Here is a 20,963-nt window from a genome sequence, read left to right as displayed (position 1 = left end):
GTGTTATGCGTTTTTTAAGGGGCTGGTGGGGGCGGGGAGAGGACAGGCCAACATTAGTTAAAGGGGTATTCTGAGATTATTTTTTTTTATTTTTCCTATTGATGGCTGACAGGTCATCTATAGATGATCAGGGGGAACCTGCCACTCAGATCCCCATGATCAGCCGATTCCTTTGGCCGCTGTCACTGTCGTCAGCGCAGCGGCCACAGCTGGTATTGTAGGCTAAACTCTCACCGAATTCAATGGGAGCTACGCCTGCAATACCAACTAGGGCCACCGCGCCATGGTCAGTGCTTTCTGATCTGACAGCGGTAACAACAATCACAGGAAACAGCTGAATGGTGGGGATTTGGGGCATGACACTACGCCAGCCATCAATTGTAAAAAATGTAAATAAATCCCAGCAGAATACTCAATTAAGTATAGATTCTGAAAGCAAATTAACATCCATTAAAATTAAACTTTTTTTTTTTTGGTCCAGCACTTTGGGCATCCCTCTATAAAATATCATAATGATTAGAGTGCGACACCAACAACTGTAAAGTGTCAATGCTGTAGAATTAAATAGCAGCTTCTGACAGAACAAGTGTGTGTCAGAGTAACAGGTACGACAAAGTACACAGGTTTGTGAAGATGGATCCAAACTCAACATACTCCCTCCAACATTGGCATACTAGAAACTGAATGTCGTATAAAATAACCTTATGAACTGGAGGTGACGTACGAGATTTCACTTTAAAAAGAGTATAAAGCTGAAGGGTGTCTTTGCAACTCCTGCTTCTAGTGCCCTGAGGTTCTCTCACCTACCTTCCTTCCATCAACTATACCACCATACTGATAGCACAGCCACAAACTATGTGAAAGTGAGGAATGGATTTTACTTACACTTACCAGCCAGATGGCTTGTGGGTAGAAAACTGCTGTGATGTGGAGAAGGTCCATATGCTGTGGCTCCAGGGTGTGCTGAATCTGGACATACAGAGAATAACCTGGGTCAGCAACCAGTATACAGAGAGAACGCCCATATATTGTATATACACAACTATTCATCCATCAGAACAGCTAGAAGAGACGGCTTGTAAACGACCGCTGGAACACTCAGAATCTTCAACCACACAAGTCCCAGTGGCATTTTACCTTTATGCCGACGTACGCATGCTGCACATATGGGCAGAACAAGAATTGCCACAATCTTAAGCTATAGAATTTTCATCGCAACATCCAAATAATTAAACAAATTATGCCTTTTTTTTCCTTTACTAACAACGCCCCCTCCTTATAGAAATTTTATAATTAGTAAAAAATGAACATGTTGACAAAAAAGATATAAATCTGAATTTAGTTATGCAGTGTGTGATATTGTAAAACTGTTGTTGGTAATATTTTAAAAAGTGCAAAGTTGTATGTGTCACATATTCCCACTTCATATCTGCAGTTTTCTTAATATCTTAAAAAGATTAAAAATTCTCTTTTTAAAAACATACGGCCCACATGCTTAGCGTTTCCCCGACAGCTATTCCCTTGCCCAGCCAGATAACTGAGGAAACAAAAGCATTAGACAGGAAGAAAGGATCCTGCCTGATGCTTGTACCCCAATGGAAATCTTGTCCCTGGTTGTACCACAAGCACCAGGGACTGATCAGGTTGAAAAAATAAAATTAAAACCTTTAATATCCGTTGTGTAACTTTTAAAACTACAATCTGCCTCAATGCTATGAACCCCCAGTATTGTCCCAGGCTCATCCTCTTATAAGGTACTGTGACAGACACTTCAGCATATTATCTTCTGCTCCTAACCCTTTCCAATGCACTGTCTGACTTCTGAAGACATTATGATTTAAGGCTGTACAGCTCCGATGTTGAAAGACGTCCGTCGGGGTTCTCTTACTGTATATTGCCAGGCCCTCTGCTGTCGGAGCCTATCCAACGTGTCACTTCATGCAGTACTGGCTTTAGTCAGCATATAGCAAGGTTGTATAACGGCAGAAACAGAAACCCCCCAAGGAAAACCAGGATACAAATTGGATTGGAAAGGGTTAAAAGACTAAAATTATGGGACCAGAGCTTCCAAGAAGCAAGGTAGTAACAAACTATTATTATGGAGCCAGAAGAGTTTAGCAATACAGTATGGCTGCCTGCAGACGGGCAGAAATTCCGCGGCGGGATTTCCCACGGAATTTCTGCCCTTGGAAGCTACCATAGGATTGCGTTAGCAAACGCAATCCGATGCAGACAGCCTCGGTTTGTCCGCGCGCAATATCGCGGGGCAAACAAACCGCAGCATGTTCTATTTCCGAGCCCCGCACAGAAGCGTCACTCACCGGCCGGGGCGTGGGCGAGTACACGCTGCTCTCTGCAGGCGCTCGGGTCGGGTCCCGCTGCGAGAATTCTCGCAGCCGGATCCGACCCGGCCCTCTGCAGGCGGCCTATGATGGTATAGCATGAATTCAGCAACAAATGTGTCAGCCAGGATTAGAAGAGTGTACTTTTTTCAAGAGGTGTACTCACCCACACCACTCTCCATGGACCGTGGTATTGCAGCACAGCCCTAATCATTAGAACGGCAAAGAACTGCAATACCGGACACAGCCCCTGGACAGACATGGAGCCATTTCTGGAACAAATGCACAGGCTTTTCCTAATTCTGAATAACCATCTAATTTGCATACTAGCCAAATACGTCAATATCTTTTCATGTGAAAAACATTTAGTCTCTGGTTTTGAAAAAAATATATATATATCAGCATTTAATATTTAGTGGTTATTCTCCCACTTAGGACAGTACCAGGAACTGTTCATCTTTGTCTTAGATATGATTTCTTCTAGGTCAAGGACAAGCAGCTCTCCAAAGTCAAACTGAGCTGGTAAAGGCTTTAAACAACCATTTTCCACTTCACAGAGCAGTGTTTGCACCAGGAACTGGCTATTCTGCTCCCTGAAGATCCCTGACTGTTAATAATGGGGGATTTGCTCGGTGCGGGGAGCGCTTCCAAGCGCTGTTCACTCAAGGCTTGTGAAAAAAAAAAAAAAAAAAGCCTTCTCCAAGTGAAGACGGCAGCAGAGCCCTTAGAGCTGTCTTGTGCTTATTAAATGGAACAATTCTCAAGCGGCTGCACATCCATCTTACAGACGGCGAGTCTGGAGATAGATGGCGCACCCGTGAGTAACAAGGGAGCTCAGCCGGAGCAATGGTTCATGCTGTGACATTCCTGTCTGATAAGGAGAGAAGGATGACACAGATACTGTGTGGAAGGCATTTTATTTATTCCCTGATTGATGCTGCAACGCCTCAGCTCTGCTATCTAAATTGGAAGCCTGGCGTTTACTACCTGTAGTCTGTCAATTTTGTTTTCAATGGACTTTAAAAATGGTGAATAGCAAATGGTTGTTAGGAAAATTGTGTCCTTTTGAAGTGGTTATTTTTCACAAATTTAGCTGATATTAATAACGCATATATCCAAATAATAATATGCCATTAAGGAGCAACGATAGTGTAAAGAATCTGTCTTCACTGACACACTGCTACGAGCATGGCCAGACAAAACCACGCATTAAGGCCTCCATTATGCAGCTAGAAGACCGTTGGCGCACTTTGAGAACGTTTAAAGAATAGTTTAGAACGTGTTACACTGACATTATGCTCTGTGGGGTCTTCCTCATGGCATTGTAGTCCTAATGATAAATCAGTCTTCTCCTGTTATGATACACCATGCCAGGGGCTGGAACTCTGTCAATGTCTGATATTTTAAAAACTATTTCTGGGTTAAAGTTTAAGAAATAATTGAGTGGCTTCAATTATTACTTAGGTCGAAGCCGCTCCTCTCTAAGTACCATTAGTAGAATTTTTAAGCACTGAAATATCCAAGTACCTAGAATTAAGGTGAACACACAAATGGTTACATGTTCAGTATATCTTCGCTTTCTTGTTTGTCATTTTACTTTCAGTTCATTTTTTAACTACCTGGAAACCATCAGTAAGTAGGTGCATGGCTTCAGGCAGATTTGACAGGTGTAAAAACCCAGGGCAACGTGGATCAGTAAGGGATCATTCTCACAGCGTTTCTCACTACGAGGTAGTGCAGGTTACATCACACAGGTACCGAAAAAAGCACTGTGACGGAACTCCCAAATGGAAATTGGATAGAACCATTCACGGTCATTAGTGAAGTGGCCACCACCTTGATGTCCGTTTGACAGGGTTTCTGTTAGTTTCCGTTATATCTGAAGTATAGAATAACATAGTCGACTGAGCTATTCTATACAGAAAATATAACGGAAACAAACGCAAACCCTGTCAAACAGACATGAAGGTGGTGGCCGCTTCACTAATAACAGTGGATGTTTTCATTTGGGGCTTTTATTCTAGTGCTGTTTTTGGCACCTGTGATGTAACCCCTAGAAGGAATCCCAGAGCGCAGTGAAGAACGCTGTGGGAGTGCTCCCTAACACACAAATATCTAATTCTCATTAACACAGGAATCTCCAAATAGTGAAAATAAACTTATGCAATTATACTTGCATTGCGTATGTGTTAATGAGCAGGGTACAGAGGTACCAAGCTGTTAACGAGCCAACAGACCCACTTCAAAACATAATTCAGCATTTCAATGACGAAAAAGATATATATGAGATTAACAGATCCATCAACAACTTGTCAAATGTTTCCTGGTAAAAACAGGAGAGACGCTAGTAAGTCAAAACAGCAAAAAAAGATAATGGCGATATATCACAAAGATACTGTACATTTGTTGATTTTATAGCCAAGATTAAAAGGTTTGTCCCACGATTAAGTATTTTACAGTTACATCACACAACCCCTTTTTGTGTTACAAACTTGTTATGGTGCCCCCTGGTGTTCTTTTGATTGCCTCTCAGAATGTTCACTCAATGTATTCAGTGTTGGTGAGAAGCCGCGGCTCCTAGTACACCATTCTTAATGGCTGGTCTACACATTAGCAGCACAGAGGGACTGAGCGCGTGTGACCACCGACACATTATGTGTGGACGCTCAGAGTGATTGAAACAGCAACGTCTACACATGAGCATTTTTCTTTACATAATTCTAGTTGTGCAACTATTCCGTTTTGTGTGATCCAGCACTAAAATGTAATATTTATCATGGGGTAATCACTTTAATGATAGGTAAAGCGAAACTTTAATTTTCAAGTGGTTCATGTTATAGCAGCACAATTTAGCAAGCTAAATGAGAATGTCATTGCCAACTTACTAGTGCTAGAAAATAAAGGCCTGGCTAAATCATGTGGGTACGGAAATCCTGGAAACACTCCGGGAGCAGGTGGTCTACTGAACAAATCAAGCTTGCCACAAATGTCCAGCTTATGAGGATCCATCTGCATCTGTTACAAAAAAACAACAAAAAACAGGGATAATACAAGAGCACAATATATTATTCACTCCGATCACATTTTAACATGCAGTTAGTAAAAATATCAGCGTCTACTAGATCAACTTCTGAGCATCAAGGTGTTTCAAAAACATTCAACTGCTTTTAACCTTTACAGGTATCACAGAAAAAAAAGGGTTCTGTGAAACAACTTTACAAACACTGCTTTACGGGCAAAGAAATATGATTAATGAAAAAGGCCAAGAACAGTTCAGCCACTTTCCACATCCTCACCTTCTCTTACCTCTTTTAGTCTAATCTCCTAAAACCGGTGTGTTTTTATGCTTTAATCTGTTGTTGCACCTACTATTTCATTTTAGTCTAATGATTTATCATACTAATAACAGTACATTGCTACACTGCATACATGTTTGCAATAATATTGGAAATATGGGAAGTTCCCTTTGAGGTTTTACATATGCATATGCCCTTGGAAAATAATTTGACCCAGCGATACTCTGATTAACACCTCCGGCTCTGTCAGACTCAATTCTCTCAATAGGCTTGTGAAAAGGTTACTGATCCACGGGAGCGGTATTAAATACTTATGCTTCGTTTCAAAGCAGGCCTAGAGCACTGGGGCACCATCCCCCACCAATGAACTGAACTATGCCAGTGAGGTCTGAGGCTTTGCTCCTCATTATTTGGGTTATTCCCTGTGGGCCATCAATTATAATTAGATTCTTTGCACAATGCAACAATAATTCTGTACTGTACAAGACAATGACTACAGTTCCAAATTGAAACAAGGAATCCCATAAAACCACTAAGTCTCCGTCTAATTTGAGAATTACATCAAGAACTGGACCTAAAAGCAACCTGTACAACAAAACTATTAACAGCTGATGAGCAGGCACCGTGAGGCTCATCCAAGTAAATACAATGATATAAGTAAATGTCAAAATGAGGAAAAGGGGATTGTTTCAGTATTTCCAGATGTACAGAACTGAAATTTATATTTTCTGAAAATGTCATCCACTGTTGTACAACCACCCTTCTTCTCCACCAAAGGAGTATGATTAAATGCAGCTTTGTTATTTCTAGTTTGATATGCCCAAGTACTCACTAAAAGTGTAAAATGCCACAATGCATAAGTCTCTAATCACAAAACCGCGGATGGGAATTTACACTCAAGGCATGGGAACAATTTCTTGAACCTCTTCCATCAGATATATCAGAAGTCCTATTATGTACAAATTGCAGGTTATTACTACAAATGGATCTAGTATTAAGTCCAGTGGCACAAGAACTCACACAGCCACACACAGGCTCCGGCGGGGATTCTTCTATGGCTGCTGAAGCCTGCAAGTGGCTAAGCGGTCACGTGCACAATGAATGGCATGTGACCACCTGCTGCTCCTTTCAGGTTCTGTGTGCCGTGGGCATCGGGGCTCGATGGGGGGGGATCCGCCAGGATAGACAAGTACGGTATTCAATTTTTATTAAATTTTAAGTCCTTCTACCTTTTTTTTTTCTAAGGCGCAGAAAAACCCTCTAACCCTTTAAAATTCTGTGGTCAACAGCATCAAAAAACTTTGAGAGGGAGGAGATTTCTCTCTTTTAGCCAATCAGCACCCACGATATCTTTGTGGGGTATTAGATTTGATGGTAGCCTAGAACCTGACAATGCCCCCCCCCCCCCCAAAGTCTGCCATAGGCATCTGCCTATTAGGCCATGCTACAGGCAAGAGTTTTACAGCACAAGGCAATAAAATAACTTTGAATACCTGATTATTTTAAAAAGAGCAGAAATATAAAAAAGTTTAAAAAAATTAAGGGGCATAGTCTATGTCAACATACATATATTATATACTAAAAAGAAATGAAAACAAAAAACAAACCCCCATACATCTGTGCTGACAAAAAATAAATAATAAAACGTCAGGAGTCTGGGAATGTGGCAACACAAAAATTTATTCCCCATAATGTACATTATTATTCAGCAAAAGTATTTAAATGTGGTATTAATGTAATCATACTAAAGGTATTTTTAGTGCCCGACTTTGGTCCTAATGATCATCGCCTCCTGTGCTTTCAAACAGTAGCGACAATCACTCACTAAAAGGAGACTGATCCCGCCCGAAGGTCTTTTCCGACCACCAACCTCCATTCAGAGTAAATAAGCAGTAGTTCATAGATGAACGACTGCCTGTTTACACGTCTGACAGTCGCACCAAGTGACTCCAGCAAGAGAGTTCTTCTTGATCATTTGAGCAGTTGGGTCCAGTGTTTACATGGGCTGACAGCCGCCCGTAATCACGCTCTTGGCCAATTACTTGGGCAACTGTCGGCGCACATAAAAGTACCCTTAGGTCTTTTTCACACGGGCTTCAGCAATATTGCGGCGATATCACAGCTTTGTTTCCACAATTTGTAGCGTCAATGATGCCTTTTCTTGAGAATAATCTCACATCGCTGCTGCTTGCGGTAGGAGTTTCTAGTTTTAAAAACGCATGGCACGAAAATCGCACGTTCGTTCATTGCGAACGAATAAAAAAAGGAGGCTCCATAGGAAAAACATTGGAGATAAAATATTGCACATCGCAGAAAGATAAAGCATGCCGCAATTTTATTTTCTCGCAACATAGCATCAGTGAAAACATCGCTAATGTGAAGGAAGCCATTGAAAAGCATGGGTTTCACAAACATGCATTTTGTAACGCTGCTGCATCGCCAGAAAATCGTGCAATTTTGTAGCCCGTGTTACAGTGGCCTTACACATCACTACGAACAGAGGCGATGGTGGGTGGGAGTTAAAAGGTAGTAAATGTAATGGGCGCTATGAGACCAAATATCCTTCAGCCAAGCACCTGGAAATGGTTCCAATGGACACAGGGTCCTATAACAATGGTGTCACCTGTCTTTGGATGGCAGACTACAGAACAGTTGAAGCAGCTTGTGCTTGGTAGATGATTAGACAATCCTCTTTACTGGTGGTCTGTTGAATGTGTCCTGAGCCTGGTCACCTTCTGTGTGTGCCCTCACATATCTGCTGGTCCCAACACCTCCTAACAGTCTGGACAGAACGGCCCAGGTAGGGGGCAATTTGTCAATAAGACCATCCAGCTTTACATTACAATAATGGGTCCCCTCTCAAACTCCGTTAACTGGGTAAAATATCTTTGAATGAGCTGTATCGACATGTCTAGTGGTCAACAAGCTCTACACAAGCAGTAAAAGAGGTCCACTATACACAAAGAGCCTCTGAGAGCCTTTTTACAGGCCATGGGTAGAACCACTTTTAGGGCCTCAGGTGGCAAGACTGTCCATCTAATCACACCACAACTCTACTCATTTGCATATCTGCCTGAGATGTAACTGCATGCCGAGTTTTGATGCAAAAAGCCAACTTCTACCGTCTTTCCCCGAAAATAAGAGTGTCATATTAATTTTTGTTCAAAAAGGTTTAACTTTTTTACATGTATAGCTGCCTGGACACTATTTAAATTGACTTTTTTAATTACCTGTTAGCAGGGCTTAATTTTGGAGTAGGGCTTATATTTCAAGCATCCTCAAAAAGCCTGAAAAATCATTTTGCATCCTCAAAAATTCTGGAAAATCATGCTGTCTTATTTTCAGGGAAACAGGGTAGGTGCTTGATTTTTTTTGACAAAGCATACATTGACGGGGAAAAAAAGACAGCTTAGTCCTGAAAAAAAAATTGGCCAGTTTTTTGAGGAGGGATAACATGCAAAAAGATTCTAATGAAACAGATACATGGTTGTAGTTTGTGTGTCAAACTATACGTTGCTGTTAGCAGCACTCTCCAATTAGTAAATGTTACAGATTACTGATACATGTTTTATATTTAAGTGCCTTGCCTTAAAGTAAAGGGAGCAGACAGCACACATTAAAGCCAAAAATGCCAGAATAGGGAATTTGAGAGACCCTGGATAGTAGCCCTGCACAAATCAGATTAGACGCAGTTTCCCCCCCTTTTAGACAGGAGCTGTGTCAGGCAATATGATACTAGGCTATGACTATATTTCATGTAATTATTTCCTGCTTATTGAAGGATAAAAAAGAAAAACAATTCCAACAGATTAGAGCATGCAAATATGGAATAATTTCTAATGTCCCTCTACTTTAGTTTACAGATTTGCACAAACTTCCTTTCTGCTCTAGACGGATACTGTTTGCTACACTAACAGTGCATTATTTTAAAGTTCAACTGAAGCTTTCTCCATAAATCCTCAGGGATTTGTTCGAAAAAGCATAATACATGTATGACATTTGTGGAGTTTGCTTTCAGGCATTGGGATTAAATAGGTAAGGGTCTTAAGAAGGGTTCGCCATCAAGTATAACCTCAGAACCACAAATTCTAACACATGGCATTTACCTTCATTTTCTGCTGATGGTGGTAGATTTGCCAAGCTATCTGGACATGTACTGCACACCACTTGCCTGGTTTCTGCAAAAGCAAGGAAATTGCAAGTGAGTACGGGAAAGGCTTTGTGCCAAAGATAGTTCACAGGGGCCACAAGACAAGTTTAACTGAATCAATATTAGATAGATGTAAACTTGAACTTTTCAGCTTAGTAAATTAGCATTATTTGTAACTGTTCCATTACATGCTTGGGTACATTTTGTCATGGACTACTTGATGGATATGGGCTTGGGGACTAACTCTCAACTGCTGTATACTGCGGTGCTGTTAGACAACCTTTCTCAGAAGTGAAAGGGTTACTAATCATAGGAAGAGCGGTGTAAACTATGTCCAGGTATATTTCAAAGAACAGAGGTAAGAGAAGGAGTGCAGATTTGTTTAACAATATGATTTATAGAGTCTTAGATTATTATTAATGGCATTATAATACATACTCTTACAGATGTCCTGTATGGGTCTGTTACCTGCAATGGAAACAGATATGTTAGTCTTTGTATTGTGCTGTAGTTCTTGGCAACACACGGGAAAATATTAGGTAAACCAACATTTCTGTTGTATAGCATATCCAAACTATTGTCAATATTTTGTAAAGCCTGTAAATACACTTAACAAGACATTGATAGAATACTCTGCTTAGAGTCAAAAATGGTCTCTTACATAAATCACGGAAATATGACAACTAGGTTTTACAGCAGGATAACCAAATAATCCGGTGTGATACATTACAGTTATTTTAATGTCACTTTCTGTCCCTAAATAAAAAAGCACATATTTAGGCCCTGTTGAATTGATAAGGTCACTGGATATCTCACAAGAGTATTTTCCAATACATTGGAAACCTATCAGGGAAGAGTACATAACCACATAACCCATTTTCTCATGCATGCAGACTGAATACATTAATATACAACTTCATGGATGAAAATGCACATTACAAAATTCTAAGCAAGTGGCAATACTCCAACGTTAAAATCTATCCCTTATTTTACTTGTCTTGTTCTGACTTTGAGTTACTTGGTTTTTATTCTCCATTTATTTCTGAAGCTGGTCACCCAACCTGACTGTCCCTCAATGGAAAAAAAAGGATTAAATTTCTTCTGCTATCGGCCACCTTATATGTAAAATGTTGGCGCGTATCAGAGAACAAAAAAAAATTGTATAACCTGAACTCACTACAGAACCAGTAAAGTAATAATTATGTTTCAGGCTTCTCATCATCAACTGTAGATTAGTACATCTTATACTGCACATCTTATATACAATATGTATACAAAGTTGTACAAACCCCAGGAGTCTTCTGCAGGAGGGTGGGATGCACTGCTCCAGGCCTACTAGTGACATCAAGTGTGTTTGAGGTCTGTTGTGCGTGAAGGAAAAAAAAAATCGGTCTGTGCTTTTTTTTAAAAAATTGTGTAATAACCAATTTACATGCTACAATCGTTTTCTGTATTATATCTATTTTTTACAACACAAATAGACTGCTGAAAGACTTATTATATGAACATAATATGGAAGATTGCAATAATTTAACCATGACCTCTAGATATAGCTTCCCCTTAATATGTTCCCCTCAAAAACAAAAGCAATTATACAGTATCCACTCACCTTAGGCTGAAAAGCTCCCTGAAGAGAACTAAAAGGACCTGAATGTGGAAGCATTGTGGGCATTCCGGGCATAGGAGAAGTATATGACGGAAAGAACTGCAAGAAGAACAGAGAATGTTTCTTATTGACATGAGCAAAGAGGAGAATAGCGTAAGATATAATGTGCATCAATGAAAAGATTCTGAGCGGACAGAAGATTGGATGCATAGCAAGTAAGGCAAGCAAACTCTGGGCTCTCCGTATCATATGCTCCACTAATCTTGGTACATTTCAAAGTCTATTCAGCAGTTTTGATTATGCATTAGTATTAACCTTACTAATTGCAATGAGGAGGTCAAACGCTGCATGTTTCAAACATACAAACTGATCTTGAGTAATGGATTATTGAAAGATACACATCCTGTCAATTGAACAAAACAAGTCACTTTTACCAAGTTCATTAATCCAAAATTTCAAGACTGGTTTGAGTAATGGTAGCTACAACTCAGTAGATGTAAAGTCTAAATTTGTTTTACATTGGATCTCTTATGTATATATGAATACTTTAGAACAGTTTATGTCTATGAATCATAAGTGGTTTGAAACAATATAAAATGCAGTGTTTTATAGCTTTGTAAGTGTATAAATATAATACAAAAGTAGTGTAAAAGGTCCTCTATCTTGACCAAGCTACTGGTTAGTTACAGTAGTGCTTATTTACTCTGTACAAATACGTCTGCTCTGTAGATCTCATTTTGTATTCTGGCAAGTGATTACGCAAAAGTCCATGTCAAAGTAAAATAAAACCTTTAAAACATCATGGTCTAAGAAGCTAAAATGAAGAACATTTTATTTAGACAGTAAAAAGCATTTTATCATAGTACAGTATTATTGACCAGTATGCATAGGAGGAGTACACAGTAATCTAAACCCTTCCCTTGGGCTTTGCTCGCACCTACTCTTAAAATGGAGCGGGCAGACAGACAACGGATGTCTGCAACATAAAAAGTTGCTGCAATCTCTTTTAAACCAGGGGATCTAGTAGATGCCCATATAGTGCTTAACGCTCTGTTCATTTCTCAATCAGCTCGTTTTGTCACATATACCTTAAAAAATAGCCCATCATGCTGTGCAATTTTTTTCTGGTAAAATGACCGCACAGAACCCATTATAGTCAATGGGTCCCATTATACGCCACTGGGATCTGTTATTTTAACAGATCCAGGTTTATTTTTATTCTTCTGTTCCATAATGGAATGTAAGAATGGAAATATGAACAGAGCCTTAAGGCCTCCTGTCCACGGGCAATATTTCACTGCGCTACCAGTGGTGATAATCCGCATGCAGGTAACGCAATGAACGCTTTCAATAGGATTACTATGGAAAGCACAGCCTGATGTACATGAGCGGAAAATTGCGGCGATTATCCGCTCACGTATAAAATGTGCGGCATGCCGCTATGAACCTATCATAATGATAGGTTCATCACAGAAAATCGCGGTGACAAGGTGTTCTCCCTCGGCGGAAATCCACAGTTGTATATCGCAACATCTGTGGACAGCCGACCTAAAGGGGTTTTCCAGGCAGCGCCTAGTGTCAGTGCCAAGATACACTGAGGTCAGAGTGCCTAGAATTACAAGCGCGGCAGCCATTAATTTCAATGAGAGCTGTGCCTGCAATTATGAGCACCAGCCACTATGCAGGAGTCAGAGCAGTGGCTTCTGCTTCGACCGCTGTGTATCCCAACACCAACAGACAGGCGCCACCTGGGAAACCCCTTTAACTCTTTCCAATCGACTGTCTGACGTCTTCCTACATTCTGCTTGAAGCTTGTACAGTTCCAATGTTAGAAGACGTCCGACAGGGTATTCTTACCGTCTATTGCCAGCCACTCCGCTATCAGAGACTTTCTGGCACACACACACTGGCTTTAGCCAACAGATGGCACCGTTGTATAACAGCAAAAAGAGAAAGCCTTTTAGGAAACCCTGAACTCTAAATTGGATTGGAAAGGGTTAATATGCGGTTGTAATAGTATCAAATTCGACATACTGTACATAAAAATTATCAGCAAAATGCCAAGTGAGAACTCACTCTCAGTGATCATTGTAATTCACCTGTACTCCTACACAAGAGAGATACGGTGTTTTACATACACTACAGCTCATTAATTTCAATACGCCACCCAAATTGCTGATTATTTGAAAATGAACAAGAGAAGCTAGTTTGTGAGAAATATGGAATTATTTAGGCGAATACATACTGCGATCGCTGCTAGGGGTGGGTACTTTGAGGAGAGAAAAACGCAAGGAAATCAAAGACTCAATTCATCAGTAAGCAATGTGTATGGGCATAAAGTATGTTTATTTGTCCTATATGTGGTGTACTGAAATTGATGAGCTGTAGTGTACATAAGAGGTTAATCTAGGGTCTTAATCAGGCGTTATGGGAACTAGTCAATAAGTACAATTTCACTCATTATTATAACATTGTTACTTTAACAACTGATAAAAATCTATCGAGTCAAAAAGTGGTTTTATTTTTAGATGGAAATAAATTTATGGATGTTACAGACTTGTAACTATCCATAGCAAAGTGGACCACAGTTATACTTTCCATCTTCTGAACATAGGCCATGTAAAGCTAGATACTAAATAGGCCTTTCTTTTGTAAGGCTGGCTACACACAACCTGGTTGGATTTCGCATGGGGGAACCCGCGCGGAATCCGACCCAGTGTCCAGCCGGCGTCCGTGCGTAACTGTCATTTCTTCTCCTGTTCTGTACTACGGATGGTCCTCACTGCTCGCCGTCAGACATGGGAAGTACAGATTTTTTTAAAATTAAATTCCGATAACGCGGAATCTGCAACCTTTCAATGTCAATTGCGGAAGGGCCATGGTCGGAGAGCTTCCATTGACTTTAATGGAAGAAATCCGCACAAAAATAGAGCATGCTGTAATTTTCTCTCCGCAAGCGGAAAATCGCGATTGCTTTCCGCTCGTGTGCAGGAAATGGCATGTATGGAAGGTATTTGCTGCGGAATCCAGAGGCGGACGCCCCATTTAGGATTCCGCAATTCAAATCCGCTTGTGTGCAGCCGGCCTAAACATGAAAAAAAAAATAGATTTGCTATCTCAGACCGCTCTAATAAAAGAATTAACACACTAATGCTGGTATCATACAGCTGCTCTTAGATTTATATATAGCAGTGCTTCATAAGCTTAAAAAAAGAAGAAAAAATTGATTCTGAGGACTTCAGAGTTATGTATGTTTTGTGGGACATGATTATTCTAGTCAATCTGTCTTCAAGTACAGATTGTAATGGATCAAATCCCCAGTTTAATAATAGGTGACAATCTTACTTAATTAGAAAAAGCTCAAACAAATGTGATTAGATTATTGTTTATAACCAATTATTATGGTGGCCACTAAATGAGATTGGAGCGGATATGCTCCATATCACATTGTGTATGATTCTATTAGAAGCCTACAGTGTTTAGCCTTGTCAGTCACAGATGTTTGCATCATGGCAGCAAGAAATAGAGATCAGTAAACAGAAATTAAAGAAAATCACAGGTACACTACAGTAAATAAGCTTTAGGTGCAGGGTGCAAGTACTGCAGATTGCTGTGAAAACACAATTAACTCACGCTGGTATGACGAAAATATGGGTTGTCTAACTTGGGAGCGTACTTGTCAAACTAAAATGGAAGAGAAAACAATAGCAAATGGGTACAGGGTAAAAAGCATGGCAGCATCATTTATTAGCTGCCAACATTGTCAGATTTACACTAATACAAAATTATATCCATATTGACTGTAGCCCATTTCCCAATAAACCAACTTTGAAAGGGGTTTAAAACTTTGGAAAACATTCAAGAATTCATTTCACTTGTTATTAAACTATATCCTTAAAAAGCAGAATGCATGGTACACCACCCCCTCTAGCGAAAGAAATACAAGCAACATTATGCATGCACAAGTTCTGTAAACATATCAAATTGCCTAAATGGATATTTTATGTCAATGAAAAACAACATGTAAATGAAGCTAAACCATGAAAATAGACCACTTTCCCCCAACCACTTTACTGCTTCAGTTCAAAATCCTAAGTGGTCTACAAAACCATTGAACAATTATCTGGTCTGTAAATCTACTTTATATACTTCTGCGTAATTGCCTAAATGTGTACGGCAAATAAAAATACATGACAATTCCGGTGACAATACTAAAAGTTAGTACATTTGCTGTGGGAAAAAAAAGTGTTAATGTTGTGCAAATATGTTCCAAGACCAGACATGTGCAGAAACACATACCAACTGGACCAAAAAATGTCCCCAGCAATAAGCAAGTGGGGGGATAGGGAAGTGGATTTGGACTTATGTGCTCTACTTATCCTCACATTTCGAGCTGGGTTACGCACCATATGGGGTGCATTTGGCGGCATGAGCTGCGTCTGGGGTAGGCTGGATGTAAAAGGGGTAAATGTGTGCTGGTGCGTGTGTTGGTGCGTGTGTTGGTGCTGGTGAAATTCCGCCCTCAGCAACGGCACAGAGCTGAGGGGGGCACTGGCCCGGTCCGAGGTCTGAACCAGAAAACGGTTATTCAGCTCCTGCCTGAGAAGTTCATGATCTATAAGAAACAGAAAGACAAAAAAACACAGAGGCCCATCGGCCCATCAGTTTCCCCAAAGTAAAAGTAGGAAAAAGCGCAGATATTCACCTGGCATTCCCTGTTTCTGCAGGTCATGCTGTGGTGGTTTTCTACGTGAGGACTCATTGGTGGAGGTAAGAGAGATGCCTGTGACAAAGTACCAATCAGAATCCCCGAATGAGGCTGGCAATACATGATTGGTTGGTTGAATGATATCAACAGGCTGGTATCTAAAGACAAGAAAGAACACCATGAGTCATCTCAGGAGAAAACACAATGGGGCTTTTTATAAAGCAGTATAACAAACTATACCAATCCAATTCCAACCCTCTTCCCAAATACTGGCCTGATCAATTAATCTTAAATTGGACACTGCAGTGACATTTAAAATTATATAAATTTAGGGTATTGATGCTAAAAACGGCAAGAAGTTACAAGCCATGAGACTTAAAGAGTAATTGCACTTTTAAAGGTTTGACACTTCAGAGTGACATGTCAAAACTTGCTCAGTGGGGGTCCGGCTGTCAAGACCCCTGCTGATTACTAAAATGAGGGGCAGCAGTGCTCACTTGAGCCCTGTACACCTTCATCTGTCTTCGCTGGCAGTCAGCTCCTTTTGGCAGCTGAAGACAGACACAGACTTCTACAGACATTTTTGCGTCCGTCTTCAGCGTCATTTGAGCAATCAGTGTGTGCCTCAACATTTGGAGCCCGACTGATCAAAACATTTGATATGTTGCTCTGACATGTCAAACATTTTTGAAAAAGTGCATTTACTCTTTAAAAATAGCAGAAGCAGAACACACATTAGGTTTTGTAAGTGAACACATTGCTTGATTCAGAAATAAAAGCATGCTAAGTAAATAAAGCATTCATTCACCACTCTGTGCACTATTCTTAGCAAGTACCAAATGTATCTAACACGTAGTTATAAGCAACCCCTTTTTAATTAATTTTACATTAGTGATATCATTTAATGCATATAAGTAGTATCAATATTGTATAGAACTGATGGCTTAAATAAATGCTACTTAACAGTTGATCCCAGTTCTTTATATTTTTACATAATGTGCATTACAGTTAGCGTACGGAGAAAAACTGTGGCATAAATTGACCTGGGCAGCAGATTTTAAAATCCGCTGCATGTCAATTTCACTCCTACAAATGAATGGGGTGAATTTGTGGCAAAGCTGTATTAGTTGGTGTAGATATGCTGCTACGGAGTCACTGCAGAAAATCTGCAATGTGTGAACATATCCTTAAGGGGTCAATCAAATAGGAAGAATGAAGAATGTAGTCTCATCTATTAGTAATAGTAATCACCAAGTGGTTTAAATAAGGTTTGACTGCTCTACAACATCCTAGGGTCCGTTGATTTTACAAATCAGAGGCGATTTAAGGTCATGCACTGGTCAAAACTTCTGACAAGCGTCTATTGGATATCAGGTAATTATTTTAGCTGTAATTGCCCTTTTAAAGTCAACCATTTCCTGTAATAAATGTTAGCAACTAAGGGTCTTTTTACACAGGCAGATTGCCTGCCTGCAATGAGCAGTGATGGAAATATAACAGTTTGATCGGCGATCATTTAAATGGGTTGCCCCATAAAATACCTTGTTTGTCATGAAATCCAGCCCATAATTCTAAACATTGTATTTACAGTTATTACAAAATGTTTCTATTCCCAGATGTTCCAAGACGAATGTTAGAACAGCACCACCTACTATTCTACTATGATACTAGATATGCGCACCTTGGAACATTTCATAAGTTTTGCTTCTGTGCAGTAGCTCTGTCTCGTTCTCTTATCCCTTGCTCAGCATCTCTTCTGACATCAGAGAAGACGCTGCAACTTCAGAAGCAGCGGCTCACCACATAGCCAATGGAGCAAGAAGACAGAGCACAAGACCACAACAGAAACAGCAGGTGGTGCTATTCTAACATTAGTTCTGCAATATTTGGGGATAGAAACTATTTTTAATAAGTGCAGTTACAACCAAGTTTAACACTACGGGCTGATTTGACTAAAACATTTTTTACATGTATCGTGTGCATGGGGATGATAGTTAATATGACTGCTCATCGCCGTACACTTTTCCTTTGTTGGCAGCACATCCCCTGTTTAGATGAGGGGATGTGCTGCCGACAAATAATGATTTTAATGCTAAAATTTAAAAAAAGAGATTAATGACAAACAAATGGTTGCTCTTTTCCCAGCTGACTCCTGGAAATGTTTAGATGGGGCAATGATTAGGAACAAACATTCACCCAATCATCAGCCTGATTAAAAGGGCCTTAAGACTGATACACAAGGTTTTTGACGTAATAAGATGCTCTTACAAAAGAGAAATACACACAAGTGCACTTCATTTTCTGTAAATTTTGTCGGTGTTTAGTTTGTTGCCCAGGGACATAAGTGTGCGCAATTTTACTGTATTACTCAGTTATGTTACTAGGAAAATCTGATGTGTTGTAGCTGCTGTGGTGCATTATGGGGGCAACTAAAACTTCAAACGTATTGCATATAAATACAAACACTAGTATGTAGCAACTGGTTTATAAGCTACAAAAGCATAAGTGATCTCTTCAATAGTACTTTGAGGATGTTTACTAGCTATCATTACTCATAATACTACCTAATTAAGTGCATCAGACTCCGTATTTTATAGTTGAACTAACTAGGTGATCAATTCATCAAAGTTCTGAATAATGCACAGATTGGTCTCATGTATCAAAATGGTTTTCAGAGAAAGAGTGGCTTTGTTGCCTATAGTAGAATTCAACCTTTCTAAAGCAGACAGGAAAATAAAATATTTCTGACCAATTCCTCAGGGCTAAAAGGCAGCTTTTTCTCTGAAACAACTGCTACATGAGGACCATTAAGTTTCAAGAACAGGCACCTCATACATTTTCCTAATCAGTCTCTTGGCATACACCGCAATCAGACAGTAGTACAGATATACTTACCCGAATATCCTGCCCCAGCAGGGTGGCCGGGGATTACAAGGCCATTAGTAGGTAAAGATGGTGGTGGTGGCAGTGAAGGAGGGGTAGCGAACATGGCCGGATGGTGCTGGGGTTGAGATCTGATAGCAAAGTGCGAGGTAGCAAGGTTGGGTATGGATAGGGGCAGACCCGGCCCCGCAGGGTGATGAGAAGGAATCTGGGGGGAAGACGGAAGGTGCTTGGGGAGGCTGATACTTGCTGCACTGCTAGCACTACTGCTGCGGCTGCATAGGAGATAACAAAAGAACAGAAAATAATTCAGTATTCACAATTAATTAATTCCAGGTCTCAGCATCAAATGTCATTTTTTAACACAACAAGGCTATTTCTAATATTTTCCACACATACATTTGAAAACATATGTAGCATGCAAATGACATTTACTTTGTATCAATCACATGCTTTTTTCCTCCACAATGTTACCTGATGCTGGTGATTCCGTTGATCTGTGAATGTACAGGGTAATTGAGGTGTGAAGGAATATGATTCGGAGTTCGGAGTTCTGGAGGCAACAACTGAGGTTGAGACAAAGGTCGGGATTGGGGACGAGGTTGGGGTTGTGGTGTAAGTCGTGGTGGAGCAGGAGCTACAAGAGTTGGCTCTTTCTTTACTAGAGGGCTGGCCCGGGTACTAGAGGCTGGCGTGGATGAGGCAGAGGTCACAATAGCAGCAGCAGGAGGTTGTGGACTATGCACAGGAGGAATAAATGGAACTTCCGTGTTCAGCTCTTGGCTGCGCTCCAGCCCAGATACTTTAGGTAGACAAGTCGTTTGTGACTCCGCTTTGTCATTCACAAGTGCACCTGAAAACACCAATGTGGCATAGATATTAGTATGAACAGCTGTTCTGTAAGGAAAAATAAACTGTAATGCACAGTGGTTATCCAACAGCAAATATATAAATAAATAAAAATACATGACTGCCGTGTTGACACCAGGGTACAACGTTTCTGAGAACAATGCATAGGCATTATTAGCAAACAGGCTAAAAGCAAGTAAAAACCACTACTACAGAAATATTAAAGGATAAAAACAACATAAATATTAATGGGAACCTGTCATGTACTTCATGGTCCGCTCACTGAGGGCAGCATAAAGTAGTGACAGACATGCTGTTATCAGCAGTCTGTCACTTATGGGAGTAATGTGTAGCGGTTTTTAAGAACTTACAGCTTGTTCCTGCAGGTCCCAGTCCAGTTTACTCATAAGGTAATGCTAACCCTGCTCACTTGCCCCAATTGCTAGTTCTCTCAGTAAAAAGTATAATACCTAGAAAACAGTGAATAGGAACAGGTTGGTGGAACTGAAGCACCTTATTAATAAACTGCACTTATCTTTTACTGGGGGCTGCAGGAACAACCTGTAAGTTTTTAACCACTGCACAATAACCCGTAAGTGACAGACTGCTAAAATCGGCATATCTGTCACCACTTTATACTGCCCTCAGTAAAGATACTATAAAGATACATGACAGGTTCCCTTCAAAGAATAAAAACACTATATCATAAAAGAACACCCATCGGAACCTTCAGTCTAAATATTGTATTAGCAGCTTTGTGTTAGCCAGGACCTCAGAAGGGAAGGATTTAGAGGTTTCGATTTCTGACAACTTAAAAATCAGTCCACAGTGCGGTCAGGCAGTAGGGAAAGCATGCAGGATGCTCAGCAGCATAGCTAGAGATATAACTAGTAGAAAGAGGGAGATTGTGATCTCACTGTATAGAGCTCTGGTTAAATCACATCTGGAATACTCTGTTCAGTTCTGGACACAAAAAAACTGACAAAATAGAACAGTTCCAAAGACGACCAACAAAAATGGTGGAAAGTCTCAAACATAGAATTTAATTTAAAAAGGTTTAAAAAAATTTAATTTGTATAGTCTGGAGAAAAGTAGGGAAAGTGGGGACATGATCAAATCCTTTATATAT

At 40.2% G+C, this 20,963-nt stretch overlaps 1 protein-coding gene across 7 annotated transcripts in view; it reads right to left on the bottom strand.

Moving 5' to 3' along the window:
- The window catches only part of FBRSL1 (fibrosin like 1), a 528,725-nt gene that overhangs the window by 5,058 nt on the left and 502,704 nt on the right, over window positions 1-20,963 (bottom strand). For 2 of the 7 annotated variants that reach the window (XM_066603435.1, XM_066603441.1), the window contains exons 8-17: window positions 19,460-19,838; window positions 18,998-19,260; window positions 15,780-16,009; window positions 15,028-15,078; window positions 11,398-11,493; window positions 11,078-11,149; window positions 10,227-10,256; window positions 9,745-9,816; window positions 5,228-5,357; window positions 886-969 (exon numbers count right to left, since the gene is read on the bottom strand). In XM_066603435.1, coding sequence (XP_066459532.1) covers window positions 886-969; window positions 5,228-5,357; window positions 9,745-9,816; window positions 10,227-10,256; window positions 11,078-11,149; window positions 11,398-11,493; window positions 15,028-15,078; window positions 15,780-16,009; window positions 18,998-19,260; window positions 19,460-19,838 — 1,407 coding nt within the window. Of the gene's footprint in view, window positions 1-885; window positions 970-5,227; window positions 5,358-9,744; window positions 9,817-10,226; window positions 10,257-11,077; window positions 11,150-11,397; window positions 11,494-15,027; window positions 15,079-15,779; window positions 16,010-16,099; window positions 16,261-18,997; window positions 19,261-19,459; window positions 19,839-20,963 lie in introns of all 7 variants that reach the window. The other 5 variants (XM_066603436.1, XM_066603442.1, XM_066603438.1 and 2 more) reach the window with 4 other exon arrangements.

Source organism: Eleutherodactylus coqui, chromosome 5 (assembly GCF_035609145.1).
Source record: "Eleutherodactylus coqui strain aEleCoq1 chromosome 5, aEleCoq1.hap1, whole genome shotgun sequence".
NCBI classification, from domain to species: domain Eukaryota; kingdom Metazoa; phylum Chordata; class Amphibia; order Anura; family Eleutherodactylidae; genus Eleutherodactylus; species Eleutherodactylus coqui.
The sequence above is the reverse complement of the archived record's forward strand: the minus strand, read 5'-3'. Positions and strand labels throughout refer to the sequence as shown.